General features: G+C 36.8%; 2 protein-coding genes and 1 long non-coding RNA gene across 3 annotated transcripts in view; 1 reads left to right on the forward strand and 2 right to left on the reverse strand.

Moving 5' to 3' along the window:
* Positions 1-4672, reverse strand: part of LOC107691638 (cell migration-inducing and hyaluronan-binding protein-like) — a 143438-nt gene extending 138766 nt beyond the window's left edge. Inside the window, exon 1 of the mRNA XM_016490405.1 lies at positions 4599-4672. The gene's annotated coding sequence lies outside the window, so the exon portion shown is untranslated. The remainder of the gene's footprint in view (positions 1-4598) is intronic.
* A 7463-nt stretch (positions 4673-12135) lies between these two features.
* LOC107691782 (uncharacterized) lies at positions 12136-13703 on the forward strand. The gene is made up of 2 exons (XR_001634579.1): positions 12136-12605; positions 13292-13703. It is a non-coding gene; the product is annotated as an uncharacterized LOC107691782 (long non-coding RNA).
* The window catches only part of LOC107691706 (protein ABHD17C), a 63590-nt gene continuing 60896 nt past the window's right edge, over positions 13304-15997 (reverse strand). The window contains exon 3 of the mRNA XM_016490522.1: positions 13304-14285. Coding sequence (XP_016346008.1) covers positions 14066-14285 — 220 coding nt within the window. The 3' untranslated portion in view covers positions 13304-14065. The remainder of the gene's footprint in view (positions 14286-15997) is intronic.

Raw genomic sequence — 15997 nt, forward strand, 5'->3', positions numbered from 1 at the left:
GTTGTTGTGATCATAAACTGTATGGATGTGATTACACGCAATACACAAAGCTTTTCCCTCACCATTGTAACGCGCTGCTTTTGCAAGGCTCCGTGAAAACGTTTCAGCTTTTATTTTCCTTTTTCGCCCTGAAGAAGATATCACAGGTTCATCAGGTTCGTCGAAATTATCCATCCTCGATCACTTTTAGTCAGTTTTGACGAAACTCCTCTCAGCTAGCACGTCTTTTCAAAGTAAAAAAATAGCCTTGTCACCTGACCTGAATACGGTGTGCTGATTCGCTAAAATGGACTTATCGGCTTATATATATATAGAGAGAGAGAGAGAGAGACAGAGAGAGAGAGAGAGAGATTCTGAGTTTATATCTCACAATTATGGGTTTATATCTCGCAATTCTGAGTATATATCTTGAAATGCAGAGTTTATATCTCACAATTCTGAGTTTATATCTCACAGTTCTGAGTATATATCTTGAAATTCGGAGTTGAAATTGAAATTCTTGACAGTTCTGATATAAACTCAGAATTATGAGATTATAAATCGCAATTACCTTTTTTATTTTTTTCAATTCTGTAAAAGAAATGGGCTTTCATACTACACTGCAAAACATCTGAAGTCATTCAATAAGTTCATGTGAGGAACAGACTGAAATAGAAGTGGTTATTCACTAATAATCTACCCATATGTTGAATCAAAATTAGATTCAAAATGGCGTCTTGGCACACTGAGCATGTTTTGGCCGAATGTGTTCTTCACACAAAGCTATTATATGACTTTAGCATACTATATGATTCTCGCAATTCATTTCTTTTATGGTCCTTATAGAAATTATTCAATCAAGATATATTCTTGCTTTCTGCAGTGTTATATTTTGGTTTAGATGAACGTCTTTCAACAATCAAAGGATCTCAATGCTTTTTCAGCATCTGACACCATGTGCACCACATTTTTAAGACGCCACGTTAAAAATAGTTAGACCCCTGCATTCTATTCCCTTCCATTCCGCTGCATCTCGATGTTTTCTAACACATGAATGCATCTTTAAGACAAATGAATGGCTCCTTAGGGTGTTTTTTATTCTTTTTGGAGCTTGACAGCAGTGTTATTGTTAACTAAAACTACAACTACTGAATAGTGTTTATGTCAATTGAAATAAAGCTAAAATAAAGTAAAATATAAATATTACGTGAAAAACGTAAAACTTAAACGAAAAGCAAATAACTGAAAATAAGTTGAAGTACTAAAATTACTAAAACTAAAACTGAGATAAATATAAATTAAAGATTAAAAAAACGTTTTTAAAGATTTAAAAAATTATAAAAGCACAAAACAAAAAAACTTCATTCAAAACACTACAATAGTATACAGTATTAAAAAATGGCAAAATAACACAGCTTGACAGTCAACGTCACTATAAACTGTCATTGTGTGGAAAACAACTGCATGATTATTCTTCAAATATTTATCTTTTTTTGTTCCACTGAAAAAAAGTAATAGCGTACAGATTGGAAACAACAGTAAATGACAGAGCATTTTTTTTCTGTGAACTTTCACAATTACAGATGTGTTTGATATGTTGTTGTCAAGGAATCGAGCAAATAATGACTTGATACATTAGTCATGAACTAAAGGTTCACAATGCTTTTGATACGCCATTTATGACATTTTTCCAACTGCAGCTTGAAACATGAGTCATTGGTGATAAGGTGCTACAACATGTACTCTTTCATAAGTCTTTAGTGATATTTCAAGGATTTTATCTGTTGTGGTCAGGCATGGACTGTAGTTACAAGCTGTTTTATAACTCAGACCTAGATTTAGCCCAGAGGCAAGAGAAAGGATGAAGGAGAGAGACACAGGCATTGGGAATTCAGAGGGCTCTGTTCCAAAACCTAGTCATCTGTCTTGCTGTCTATTATCTAAAGCAGCATACTAACTGAAACAGAACCTCAAAACTGACCGAACTGGTACACTCTACAAACTAGTAAGCTCATTTCAAGACACGACAGGCACACACCTGACTCGAAGGCTGTTGCAATAGGAAGGTATCGGCCAAATTCGAACACTGTGTCCTAAACTCACGTGCATACATGCACACACACACTGCAACAGGACATCTGTCTGCCTCCACCTGTCTTCAACTAGGTCAGCTTGAAGCCAGTCATTGCATCTCATAGGTGTTTAATGAACAGCCTAAAATAACTGGCACTCGCACACAAGAGTCAAGACCCCTGCCCACAATGCACGAGTTACTACTAGATGAAAGCTCTCAATAAAACATCCAACTCTGCAGAGCTGAAATGCTGGACTGCGTTCAAATGTGCATGCCACCGTTTCAAGTTCAAGCATGAGTAGCTGCCATCATACAGATCGGCATGAAAATCTGGACACCGGAACATCACGTGCTTTAAATATTGTTTGCAATGAAAATGTTCTCGCCTGTGCAAAACTTGAAGTCTCTATGATATTCTGGTTTCTATTGCTGGATTTAAAAATATATATATTTTATATAAATATTTTGTGTCATTTTTGTTTTATATTTTACATTTATTTAATGTTTAATTTTATATTCATGTTTTACTTTTTTCAGAGGTTGAAATAAAGTAAAATATAAATATTATATGAAAAACTCAAACGAAAATAAGAACTGAAACAAAAAAAAGTTTAAGCTGACCAGCTAACAAAAATGTGTTCTAAGAACATTTTGTTTACTTTCATTAAGTTATGAAAACAATGTTTCTGAATGTTCTTAGAACGTTCAAAACGTCCAATTTTTAAATGTTTTACCGCATTTTCTTGGTTATACGAACGTTAAGGGAACATGCAAACATTATGAGAATGTTACTTTTTGAATGTTCTCTGGACGTTTTGAAACAACTTTGAAAAACTTTAAAGGAATGTCTTAACTAAAATGTTTCAGAAATAAAACGTTCCATGAACGTTTTTGTTCTAATGTTTTGAGAACATTAGTAAAAACCAAATAACATCATATTAACATTAATGGAAAATGTTAGTTCTTAACTTTGAGAGAACCTTGCCAGAACATTCTGAGAATGTTTCTTGTTAGCTGGGGAATTACAAAAATTGCTAAAACTAAAGATGAGTACATTATGCACCAAGGAATAACACTTTTGAAAAGGTTTCATACTACTTGTTTGCACTAACAAGTAGTCTAAAGGAATAAATAAACTCCAACCCTCTCGCACAGCAGAGCTAGAGAGAGAGGTATATGCCCTCTACAATTTCACACACCATTTAGTGGCTGATGAATGGGGCTTGAAAAAAACAACTGCCCACTTGCTGGGCACCACATATGAGGGGCTGTAATTTCACAGATGCACAAAAACAACTTGCTGCCACTCTGCATTGTTTGGACACAGAAGAGTCTGCGTGCACTTGCTGCATGCAATGAATTCCACACATGAACTTCTGGCTTGGTACCATGCCATTCGTCTGGTGACCACAGAGGCGGAGATGCCATAACAAGGACCTTTTTCACAGTATGTGCGGTATGGAAATCATCTTTGTCTTTGATACCGTGAAGCATCACATCACAATCGAATGGCTTTTTGGGTGGAATGTGGATCTACTTCATTCCCGGCTAACTGGTTTACACAAGCACAATTACGCCATTGATTTCCAGTGGAAGTATGCTTTTCAATATTGTCACATGCACAATAGAGAGTAATAAAGCATTGCATACCTTGATTTCCAAGATGATGATGAAATGGGTGGAAACTGTCATCCTTCACAGGGTCCTACTTTCCAGGTGTCGTGGGAAAGGTAAAGGTGCATGCTTATATTTGAGGTATATAACTCAAAAGAAAATACTATGATCTCACATTATACTGTATTATACCATACTATACTATGCTACCCTTGCACATTAGCACAATATAGGCTACTATCCCTCACAGTACTATACTGACTCCACACATCACACTGTACTACACAATATACAGTACACTATACTTCACTAAACAATCCTATTTGTTACCACATTATACAATATCACACTATAAGATTTAATATCTGCCCCTAACTATTATACACTATTGCACATTGCATAGCCTACTGTACCACATTCTCATATCACATTACATAGGCTATCAAACCGTTATTACATGAGAATGTAAGATAGCAATCTGTCAGTGTCGGTGTCTTATCTCGACTATCATCAGATGAAACTCAGGTGAAATGATGCGCATGTCACAATCGCGAGCTGTTAATGCTCTTTATGTCTGAACTTGCACCGGGGAAACATGTTGCCACAAACACTCGCAAACTCACAGAACTGGAATAGGTTTCTCTATGCAATGTCTGAGCGGTCTCGCTTGCAAAAACGCGCCGGCTGTGTTGACACTGTGCAAAAATGGCACTGGATAAAACACACGAGCGCGCAATGCATGGCACGAAATGAGAAAAGACGCACCTTTACGCGCCGCTCACCGCCACCAGTGAGATACAGATCAGCAGAAATCAAAGCGCACTTGTCTCACTCAAGTACACATGTCGGTTTATACCCTTCAAAGTATACAGTGACATCATTCATGAGTTTCAAAATCCACAAAGATAAAAGTCCAGAAGTGCAGACCAACCTGTAGCGTGAGCAGATTGCCGTCAGCTCCACGGAAACAGTGCGGTCTACAAGCAGCTGATGCGCGGCATGAGTTCATATGACAGCACTGGAGACACACTGATATTTATACACACCTCCAGACTCCTGCTTTACACTGTTTACAACGCCGGTGCGAAGCCGCGCCCACTGCGCGACGATTGGCTGGATGTATTCGAAGTCACGCCTACTTGCATCTGATTGGCTCGACGGAACCCTGTGCGGTTCAAGAACTCAATGTACAGTATCTGGCGTTCCAACAGAACGCTTCAGACGCGTTCCACAGTCTTCTGACTGTAAATGAGATGATTATTCATTAGGGAATATGTAAAAGATCATGGCCAAAACAAAATATTACACTGAAAACCGCACTTATTTGATTGCGTTTGAAGTAAAATGACGAGACTTCCATTCTGCTCACATTTCAGCGGATGCTTTTATTTTATTCAAAACAACAACAACAAACGTGATTCTATTCAATTTACTTATGTTGATTTAGCAGATGCTTTTATTCAAAGTGACTTGCAAATGAGGAGCGCAAGAAGCCGTTCTGTTCACTGATGGAAAGATGTGCTGGTAGTTTTGTCTGCATCTGTGGAAAGCAGCACTGTTATAGAATCATAATGATTATGAATTATGTCCCTACACAGAGAGAGAGAGAGAGAGCGCGTTGACTCATACGGCATGATTATAACAGTTATCAGTTTTAATCCATAGAGGTCGCTATTATCATTGTTCCAAGAGACATAAAACTTAATAAAGTGACATCCTGTTGTGATTCATATTGACTAGAATTCAAACGGAATTTCTAAATAAACAGGTGTTCCAAAATGACTCATGCAGCTGCATTTAGCTTATTTCTCTACACTCTTATAAAACGCAAACTGCTTTGAGAAGCATGCTGAACAAAATTATAATCACTTTCTGAAAACAATGTAATGGGCATAATTTTTTCAGAAGGGTTTTGATCTGTTTGAACAACAGATGGACTTCACTGTTTGCCTAGTTAATGGAGGCTGTTTTATATCTCCGATCAATGGTAGTCAAGATCTGGTTACTATACAGGGAATAGGAGGATATAAAATACAATGAACAGCATGCTTATATAAATTCCTACTCACCAAAAGAATTAAACATTAAACATGACTACCAATTTACATTTCAACAATGTAAATATTGAGGAAGGAGGATATACTGTATATGAGCAAAGTAAATATAAAAGAATAAAATAAAATATATAAAAACAAAAATATTTTTTACATGTTATATATTTTATTTTATTCTTTTATATTTATTTGTTTTTCATATAGAGCACCAAAATTATAAAAAGAATAAAATATTATAGAAAATGTTATATACAGTGGTGTGAAAAAGTGTTGGCACCCTTCCTGATTTCTTATTTTTTTTGCATGTTTGTCACACTTTAATGTTTCAGATCATCAAACAAATTTAAATATTAGTCAAAGATAACACAAGTAAACACAACATGCAGTTTTTAAATGAAGGTTTTTATTAAGGGAAAACTAAATCCAAAACTACATGGCCCTGTGTGAAGAAGTGTTTGCCCCCCTGAATTACAACAATTCTGCATAGATGAGTGGACCAAAATTCCTCCACAGCGCTGTAACAGACTCATTGCAAGTTATCGTAAACGCTTGATTGCAGTTGTTGCTGCTAAGGGTGGCCCAACCAGTTATTAGGTTTAGGGGGCAAACACTTTTTCACACAGGGCCATGTAGTTTTGGATTTTGTTTTCCCTTAATAATAAAAACCTTCATTTAAAAACTGCATGTTGTGTTCACTTGTGTTATCTTTTACTAATATTTACATTTGTTTGATGATCTGAAACATTAAAGTGTGACAAACATGCAAAAAAAAAAAGAAATCAGGAAGGGGCCAACACTTTTTCACACCACTGTACATACATACATAACCATAACCATACATACGTAACCATATTTTGGGGACAAATTTGTACCCAAAAGTGAGCTAAACCTGACAAAATCTCCAAAAACCTCCCTTTGTGGACGTCCTCATTTGCAAAACTGGTATAAAAATAAAGTAAACAAAGTTTTTTAAAATTGTAAAAATGCAGAAAGTTTCCTGTAAGGGGTAGGTTTAGTAGGGCGATAGAAAATACAGTTTGTATACAACAGATTATTTTACAACCAATAAATAAATAAAAATAAATTCTTATCAAATCTTTTATATACATACTGTATATACATACATACTTACATATAAGCACACAACAGAAAGCAATCATTATTTTACAACCAAGACTGCACAACATTTCCAGTGGTCCTGGAGTTGCCTTTGTAAATTCAGGAGGGTTGTAATGTTGCCACATTTCATTTCACAGAGGCTTGATGGTATCGTCTCCATGAATGATGCATTAATATTTGCAGACATCTAAAATAAATCTCTTCGGATTTAAATTTCACCCATACATCATACACTTCCAAATCCCAATCTTATTGCCTGTAGGACACACACAACCACATACACACACATGCATGTAGGCTGCGGATATTTATTTGGTATTCTGCAAACATATGAGAACACTACAACAGCATTGCTATTTGAATTAGCAAAGACTCTCTAAGGACTCCAAACAGACAGACAAAAATGCAACCCCAGGGCTCATTAAATGGAGTGATGAAAATTGGAATGCACATTGTTCTTCCTGGAAGGAGATTATCCTAGCAGAGATGCCTCGCATTGGCTTGCTGAGATAGGTAAATACCTTGTACTCCTTTTGCATTCAAGCGTAAGGAGATCTGAGTTCACTTAGTCAAATCTCCCTGCTACTGAAAAAGGTGAAGTTTAATGGCCCCCGGGGTTGAACGCAAATCAGTGTGACTGCCGTCTCTGGAGCTCTGCATGCAATTTTCTGTCTCTAGATAAAGTGCAGACAGTCAAAAATAAATAAATAAATAATAAAACATAAATCATAAATTAAAGGGGTCATATAATAAGGAATCAAATTTTCCTTGATCTTTTGTGATAAAAGAACACACTGTTCTACTAAAAAAATATATTTTCCAGTTCCCAGCTAGATTTCTGACATATGAAACTCGAAGCATTAATATATGACTGTCTATTTACATGTCAGTGATGCTAATGAGGAAGTAGGATATTAAAAAATATGAATAAATATAAATCTCACACACATACATTTTTTTCTGTCCTAACCAACATTATAATGTGACCTCAAAAGAGAGAAAAAAGTATGATACACGGCCTTTAAATCAAAATGGTGTGGTATATGAAACAGAATCAATCTCTGTCTTGATGATTGAGGGTTTCATTTGGAAAGTCTGCACTTGATCCTGGTTAAACATGCTTCAATTCTCTGATAAAGACATTGGCAAATGCAGAGCAGGCAGTGTGAGCCTGGTTCCCATTCCCAATTAATCTGTCACTTATCCAAGTCTGGAAAAACAGCCAGTGTATGCTCTCCGGAAAGGTAAACGTCCTGTGCGGATTACGCAGGGCGGACTGAGATGCCTCCTGTCTGGGTATCTGGGGTGGATTTCTGCTGCAGTCCTCTTGGGAATGTGGGACATTGGATAACAAGGGATTGGACATTGGTTCACAATGCCCATTCCTAATCTTAAAATGTTCTGCTTCATTTTTGTAGCCCTTATGTCATGGGCAAGCCTGTTAAAACCATCCATCTCCAGGAAGAACTTAAGAAAAAGTAGTAAAAATCTAATGAAAACCCTATTTGCCTTCTCTATGCATGTTTTTGGACTTACACCCAACTTTTCCCCTCACTAAATATCCTATTTCATATACATTGTATTAGCATTTCATGTTTACTTTAAAACACCTACACACCTAAAGCTAACACAAATCATAGCATATGTATCCACCTTATTTTGCAACGCGAAAGAAAGCCATTTTGTTTGAACTCGCGAGACTTCCGCTTCATTTACCACTGAGGGTAAATAACTAAAAATAACAAAATGTGCACGAACGGTAAAACTATTTGCGCTACAGACCACAATCGTGTTTATGATTATAATAATAAGCTAAAACAGTAGGATAACAAATACCATTTTGCCATATCAAGCAGCATAAAGGACTGTTTTTACAGGTAAAATAACTGGAAGCGAATGTCACCGGAAGTCTCGCACATTCAAGTTAGGAACTCCGCGCCCAGTCTCACGTTACAAATATACCCGTGACCCAGTGAAAACATGACCCAGTGGCTTCTTGGACTACCACATTCACCCTCCCCAACTGTTTGGATCAGCAGACATGTTCAACCTGAAGCTCTGCCAATTCCTCGCCCTCGCAGAACTTCTGGTCCCCGGCCGAAGTAAACCGTGACTGGCTCCAACAGATGAGGCTTAATGGTCGCTCCAGTTCCACCTGCCTGTCGCGTTTCTGCACGTGAAAAGCGTGTGTGTTCAGCGGCAAACGCATTCAGAACTCAACTTTATAGCCTTTCTTTATATGAACACGTCTTTTACAAAGTGAGGGAGAGAGAAAGAACAAGGGAAAGGTGGAAGCGAGGAAACCGTGGCGCAAGAATCAACAGGAAGACTATCACTTATAGATAAAGCTAAAAAAAAACAAGGCCATGTTCAGAATGGAACACTGGCTTGCTGCATAAACTAACTAAATTAACGTTTTTGAAACTATTAAGTGAAAAAGATGGAAACCCGTTTCCTCCACCGAATAAAAAAATAAAAGAAAGGTTTTGCGACTTCATTTCTCAGATTTGCAAGTTTATATCGCAATTCTGACTTTATAACTCGCAATTGTTTTATATAGGCTATATTTATATATTTTATATATTTTTTATGCAATTCTCAGGAGAAAAAAAGGTCAGAATTGCGAGATGTAAACTTGCAATTGCGTGAAAAAAGTCAGAATTGTGAGATAAAAACTTGCAATTACCTTTTTTTATTCAGTGGTGGAAACGGGCTTCCATGCTTTAATTTTTTTTTCCTGGTTATTGCCAACATTATAAAAATTGTGAAGAAAATGTTCCAGTTTATTATGTTGCAAACTTGTGAATGTTACCTTGAATCTTTTCTTGAACATTCTGAAACGAGTATTGTATTAAAGGGGTCATATGACGTTGCTAAAAAGAACATTTTGTGTATTTGGTGTAATGAAATGTTTATGCGGTTTAAGGTTAAAAAAACATTATTTTCGAAGTTGATGTATTTCCTCAGCAACCAGCACAGATCAGCTCTAGGCTCTAGCTACTGCGCATGCTGTGTGAAGAAGCCCGTTGATACTCAAACCTGTACAATCCGTCGATAAAACAATATAAAGACAGCCAGATGTGCAATAACTCTGGGCAATTGTTTGTTCACATGTTTGTTTATTGTTCAAGCCGATCTACTGCGCATGTATGGAACACGTCCGCGGAGTGGACTATCAGCGTATGCTTTCGGTAGTATAAATAAAAGTAGTCCGCATCCGCGCTGTTCGTGCACGCGTCCGGATTGCTCTCGCGGAAAGTATAACAGGCTTAGAACGAGCTGTTTTAGGTAGGCGTGGTTGACTCTTAACTTTTATAAAGAATATCTCTTTGGATTTGAGACTTTAGTCTTTGCAACTTTACAGATCTTCTTTATGCACCAAGAGCTTGTAACACTCCAAAGCGAACGGACAAATTTAAATCGCATCATATGACCCCCTTAAATGTTAGACGAGAGTCCAACTAAAACGTTAAAAGAAAATGTTCTATCAACATTGTATAAAAGTTAAAAAACATTATTAAAGACCAGAAAACTTTGAATAAACATACTATTAATGCTACTGGAGGAACATTTGTTCATAACTTTTAGAGAACCTTACCAGAACATTCTAAGAACATTCCCTGTTAGCTGGGCATGAAGGTAAGTTGCTACGGCAATTGTTATTTTGCATTTTTAATGCAATTTTGTAAAAAAACAAAAAAAAAATTTGGCTGTCCAATCAAATAATGGGCTAAGAAAGCCATTAAATTTCTTTGAAATTATGGATACAATCAACAATTTACAGAAAATGTGCACACTGTGCAGACTTTGCATACTACATACTCCTGCAATAATAACTATTCTAATCCAAACAAGTTAACAGGAACAGCAGCTCTTTCAGTCTTGACACGGCACTGATTTGCTTTACTGTTAAATTTAAGATGATGTTTGACGTTTAAAGGATCAAAGGAGGTAAGATATTATATTTTATGAGATAACTCCCATTATAACTGCATTGAGGATGCGTTCAGACAGGCAAGTCTCACACAGTGCTGACTATTAAAGAAAAAGGTAAAATGCACACACATGGGAAAAAATCAGCATGCATTCATAGCTTGTTGGACTTAGACTTTGATTGGATAAAAAGTTCTAAATTAGAAATAAACCATAATAATTCTATTTTTGATGCACTGCAGAACTACTTTAGAAATGTGATTTTCTCAAAGTCTGATACAAAATTGATTTACAAATATCACACATTTTTACTATTAATTTTATGCATAGCCAGCTTGTACTCATACAATAAAATATTTATAATTTTATTTATGCTTTCTTGTTTCTAACCATATGCACAAGCTGTAGAAATGCTAGCTGGATTTTCATTGAAAAGAAAACTGGATAGCAATTTTATTGATCATGTCTTGCATCAAACTATATTCCACCCCTCTCCCGAATCCCAATCTCCTCATGCTAATGTATAATAGAACTGATACTCTGTTCTGAGCCTCATAAGAAATCCTACCAAATCACTTTATGATGCATACAGCTATGACAATAATATCTGGATTTATTTCTTGTATGTATTAATAATATTGCTGTTAAAAAGTTCGGGGTTGGAAATGTTGCATTTGATCAAAAACAATACTATTGTAAAATATTATTGCAAATTTAAATTAACAATTTTTCTTTTACATATATATTAAAATGTAATTTATTTCTATGATCAAAGCTGAATTTTCAGCATCATTACTCCAGTCTTCAGTGTCATATGATCCTTCAGAAATCATTCTAATATGTATATACAGTGTATACAGTGCTGTCCTTTGAAATATTTGACTGGAAACTGTCATTTTCTTTCCTAGAACAAAGTTCAAAGGAAAGCATCTATTTGAAATGGAAACCTTTTGTAACACTATAATTATCTTTACTGTCAGATGTTCACATATTCAACCCATAAGAATAAGCAACAAGAGTAATTGTAAGATATATTGAGCATCATGAAAAGAAAACTAGTATGGGTTTCCATGCATCCTTTATTCCTTTATATGCAGTACAATAACCACTGTGTTGCACTGAAGCAACAACCAACAGAAAGAACAATAATCTGTCTCGCAGCACATTTAAGGCTTTAAAGATATAAAAAATAAAAAAACAAACAAAAAGAAACCTACACACAAAAGTGTCTGTACCAACTAGGGTTTTCTCTGCATTATATTTGCATACTGTGATTCCAGTGTCAATAAAAATCAAAGCTAAATACCATTTACTTCATATTTTACATACCTCTATCTATATATATATATATATATATATATATATATATAGAGACAGAGAGAGAGAGGGTGTACAGTACGGTTATCTTACAAACCAGCATTAAAAGAGGTGTAAATATTAATAATTACTGAAAAAACATTGTAAAAATGTCAGTATCAAAAGCAATGGCGGGCTTAGATGTGGTCAGTTTCTGCCATTCCTTAAAAAGAGTCTCAAAGAGCTTAATCTCCAAACAACATCATACATGAACCACCCACTGCATAACCTTACAGCGATACAAGAAGTCAAACTAACCGACAACAACTGTCCGTTGTCTGGAAAAGAGGATGAATGTCAAAACGATGAGGAGGTGCGGTACCTTATTTATATCTAGCGAAGGTTCGGTTTTCACAGTGATTTTCCCATTAGAGTAGCAGCGAGCGGGAGCCCAGAGAAAATCTCCAAAATCCCCTTTCTGAGAAATTGACAGGAATATCGGCGCGAAATGTCTGAAACATAAGGCTTATTATAAGGTCAATGCTAAAAGCAACAGAGAGAGCTTAAAGTTTCACATTTTTAATACAACCCACGATTAGAACGATGTAGTGTTTGCACCGAAACAATGCCCTGAATGCTGTGTTGCGACAAAGCAATGTGTTTCACAGCTGAAAAGACAATACGACTCCTCTTCCCCACTGTATTCGAAATCACAGACAGTACGTCTTTATTATTTATGGGTCAAGTCACTTCCACAGGTCTTAATTAGCCCAAGTTACAATTATTTCGGCCGAACAGTCAGCGGCCTTTACCACACAAACACATGTGCGTATGAACGTGCCTAAACACAAACACACACATAAACTGGCCATGTAAAAAGTCAGTCACTGGTTGATCTTGTCCTAATCAACGTGAAACATAAAACGGAATGCTATGACAATTCCCACCCCCCAAAAAAAAACAAGATAATCGAAAACAAAAATATAATAACCTGAAAACACCAGCACAATAAAAGTGCAGTTTAATTAACCCTCTGCATTATATTTGCATACTGTGATTCCAGTGTGAATTAAAATCAAAGCTAAATACCATTTACTTCATATTTTACATACCTCTATCTATATATATATATATATATATATATATATATAGAGACAGAGAGAAAATATTTATTTACTTATTTATTAGTATTTTGGCAGAAATGTAGTGATTCACACACTAGGTCAATGCTAAAAGCAACAGAGAGAGCTTAAAGTTTCACATTTTTAATACAACCCACGATTAGAACGATGTAGTGTTTGCACCGAAACAATGCCCTGAATGCTGTGTTGCGACAAAGCAATGTGTTTCACAGCTGAAAAGACAATACGACTCCTCTTCCCCACTGTATTCGAAATCACAGACAGTACGTCTTTATTATTTATGGGTCAAGTCACTTCCACAGGTCTTAATTAGCCCAAGTTACAATTATTTCGGCCGAACAGTCAGCGGCCTTTACCACACAAACACATGTGCGTATGAACGTGCCTAAACACAAACACACACATAAACTGGCCATGTAAAAAGTCAGTCACTGGTTGATCTTGTCCTAATCAACGTGAAACATAAAACGGAATGCTATGACAATTCCCACCCCCCAAAAAAAAACAAGATAATCGAAAACAAAAATATAATAACCTGAAAACACCAGCACAATAAAAGTGCAGTTTAATTAACCCTTGAGGAGCATTTAAAAAAAAAACATTAGCAGAAAACCAAGAGGAAATATCAAATAGTCAAATACAACGTATTGAATGCGGTGCAAAATGTTAGCGTTTTTTTATCAAGTATAAAATAATAGAGAGTGGTTCGAAATCATCAAAACGCCCCGCTCCTAAATAGAGAGACTTCAGCTTTTTTTTTTTATCAGCAAGTGCAAGTACTGATGGCGTCCTCAGCCCTGGGTAAAGGGGAACCCTACACGACACGTGTGAGTGAGTGTGTGCGCGCCTCGGCTTCAGGAGGTAGCCAGCTCGAACGTGATAAACTGTTTGAGTCTCTCGAGGTACTGAGCGTAAAGCTCGATGTCGTTGTGCCCGGCGCCCTCCACCCACAGAGGCTCCACGGCACGCGGACATCGCTCGTAGATGGCCAAACCGTGGGAGAAATCGATCACTTCGTCTTCTGTGCCGTGGATGACCAGCACTGGAGACGCCACCTTTGACACCTTGTCGATGCTGAAACACATGAAGACATGTAGAAGGTGTATTAGACAAATAATAAGTAAATCAATGCAAATGAATATTTTTCTGTAAAGTATCTTGCAAGTTGTGAATTTATTGTTTTTTTTTTAATTGCAGCACATCATCTAATCCACTTTACAGGTGTTCTGGTCAAGCAGCGGCAAAATAAATCAAGAAAGAGACTGTCTGGCATACAAGACAACCTTTAAACGATCAACAATAGTTTTTCTTTTAACATGCAGTTTAAGGGAAAATTTTAAATAAATAGCACAACCATAATAAACCAGGATGGAAACATGTAGATGTCATGATTACAATGCTGTGCATTAGGGATGCTCATTTTAACCGGTTAACCGACCATAAGAATTTTGACCGATTAATACAGTTGTCGGTTGGGAAAAATAACCGAAATGAACATCCCTACTGTGCATCCAAAAGAATTACGTTTTCTCAGTTGTTGCTACACCAGCTCCACCCCGGCTAGTGCAGGTCTGCTAACTCACCCGTGATCCTCACAGGACAGTCCAGAGGAGAGTCAAACAGGCATGCTAATTAATGTGTAGCTCAACATGCCTAATTGTTGCTTATTTTCCTCATTGGTGCACAGGCAATCAAATTTGAGTAAGTGAGGAGATTAATGCGTGACACAAGCTGATGGAATAATTACACCGCCTATGAAGAATGATGCAGTTATCCAAACACCAACCAAATAAATATGAAGCATGAATTTCAACCCAGCACATTCCAGTGGATGACTGACAAAGTGTAGATACTGTATTTTTATCAGGCAACACACAGGGAAAAGCTTATTCTTATATATAATCTGCCAGGGAACTCTTATTAAAAAGACTGTTTTGCAGTCTTTATCCAGGCTTTCCATCTTTAATTGACCGCACACAAAGAGCTTGATTGATAGGCGATCGGACCAATCATAACGTCACATTAAAGAGCCACAAAACGATACTTGTTTTAATTTCTTACAAAAAAAAAAAGACAAAATCTGAAAGCTGAGATCATGTTTCATACCAGAAGTAACCTGCTGTGTCTTGTCTGTCAGCGAAGGGTCAATTCTAAAAGAAAGTTCCGAAACTTATGAGCAAATAGTATATTTCATGAGATTTGATCGCAAAGTATAGGGATCCCATGACTAGAAGGTCTATAACACAGCACAGTAGTGTTGTCAAAAGACCCGATACTTCGGTACTAAAAAAAAAAATGTAAACGTTATGGTACCAGGTTTTTTTAAGTACCGGTGGTACCGAGTACCCGGTCAACCCAGTTCCTGATGCGCTATCTGAAAGGTGCGCAGATGCGCTCTCTTCATAAAAGCACTGAGACGTGGCGACATCAAAACGAGGAAACACACCAAACTTACAAAACTCTTTAAAGACAGACACATTGACACAGACACATCCCATGCATTGATTTATTTGTGGCGGCCCGCCACAATATCAAAACTGACCGCCACAAATAGATTTTCCAAAAGGCTTTGACTTCATTGAATAAACATGAGCACTGCATGTGTCAAAGTCGAAACCTGGTGCGGGTGTTTTATATCTGAAGGAAACCGACTTGTCTTCAGAAAATTATGGATGTCATTCTCATTTCATCTTGCCTGTAATGCCTGAGCAGCGTTTGTGAGCACAGCGCTTATTTGATTACAGCCATTACTGGGGAAACCTGATCTCTCCCGCTGTACAAGCGCA

Source organism: Sinocyclocheilus anshuiensis, unplaced genomic scaffold (assembly GCF_001515605.1).
Source record: "Sinocyclocheilus anshuiensis isolate Anshui unplaced genomic scaffold, SAMN03320099.WGS_v1.1 scaffold45, whole genome shotgun sequence".
NCBI classification, from domain to species: Eukaryota; Metazoa; Chordata; class Actinopteri; order Cypriniformes; family Cyprinidae; genus Sinocyclocheilus; species Sinocyclocheilus anshuiensis.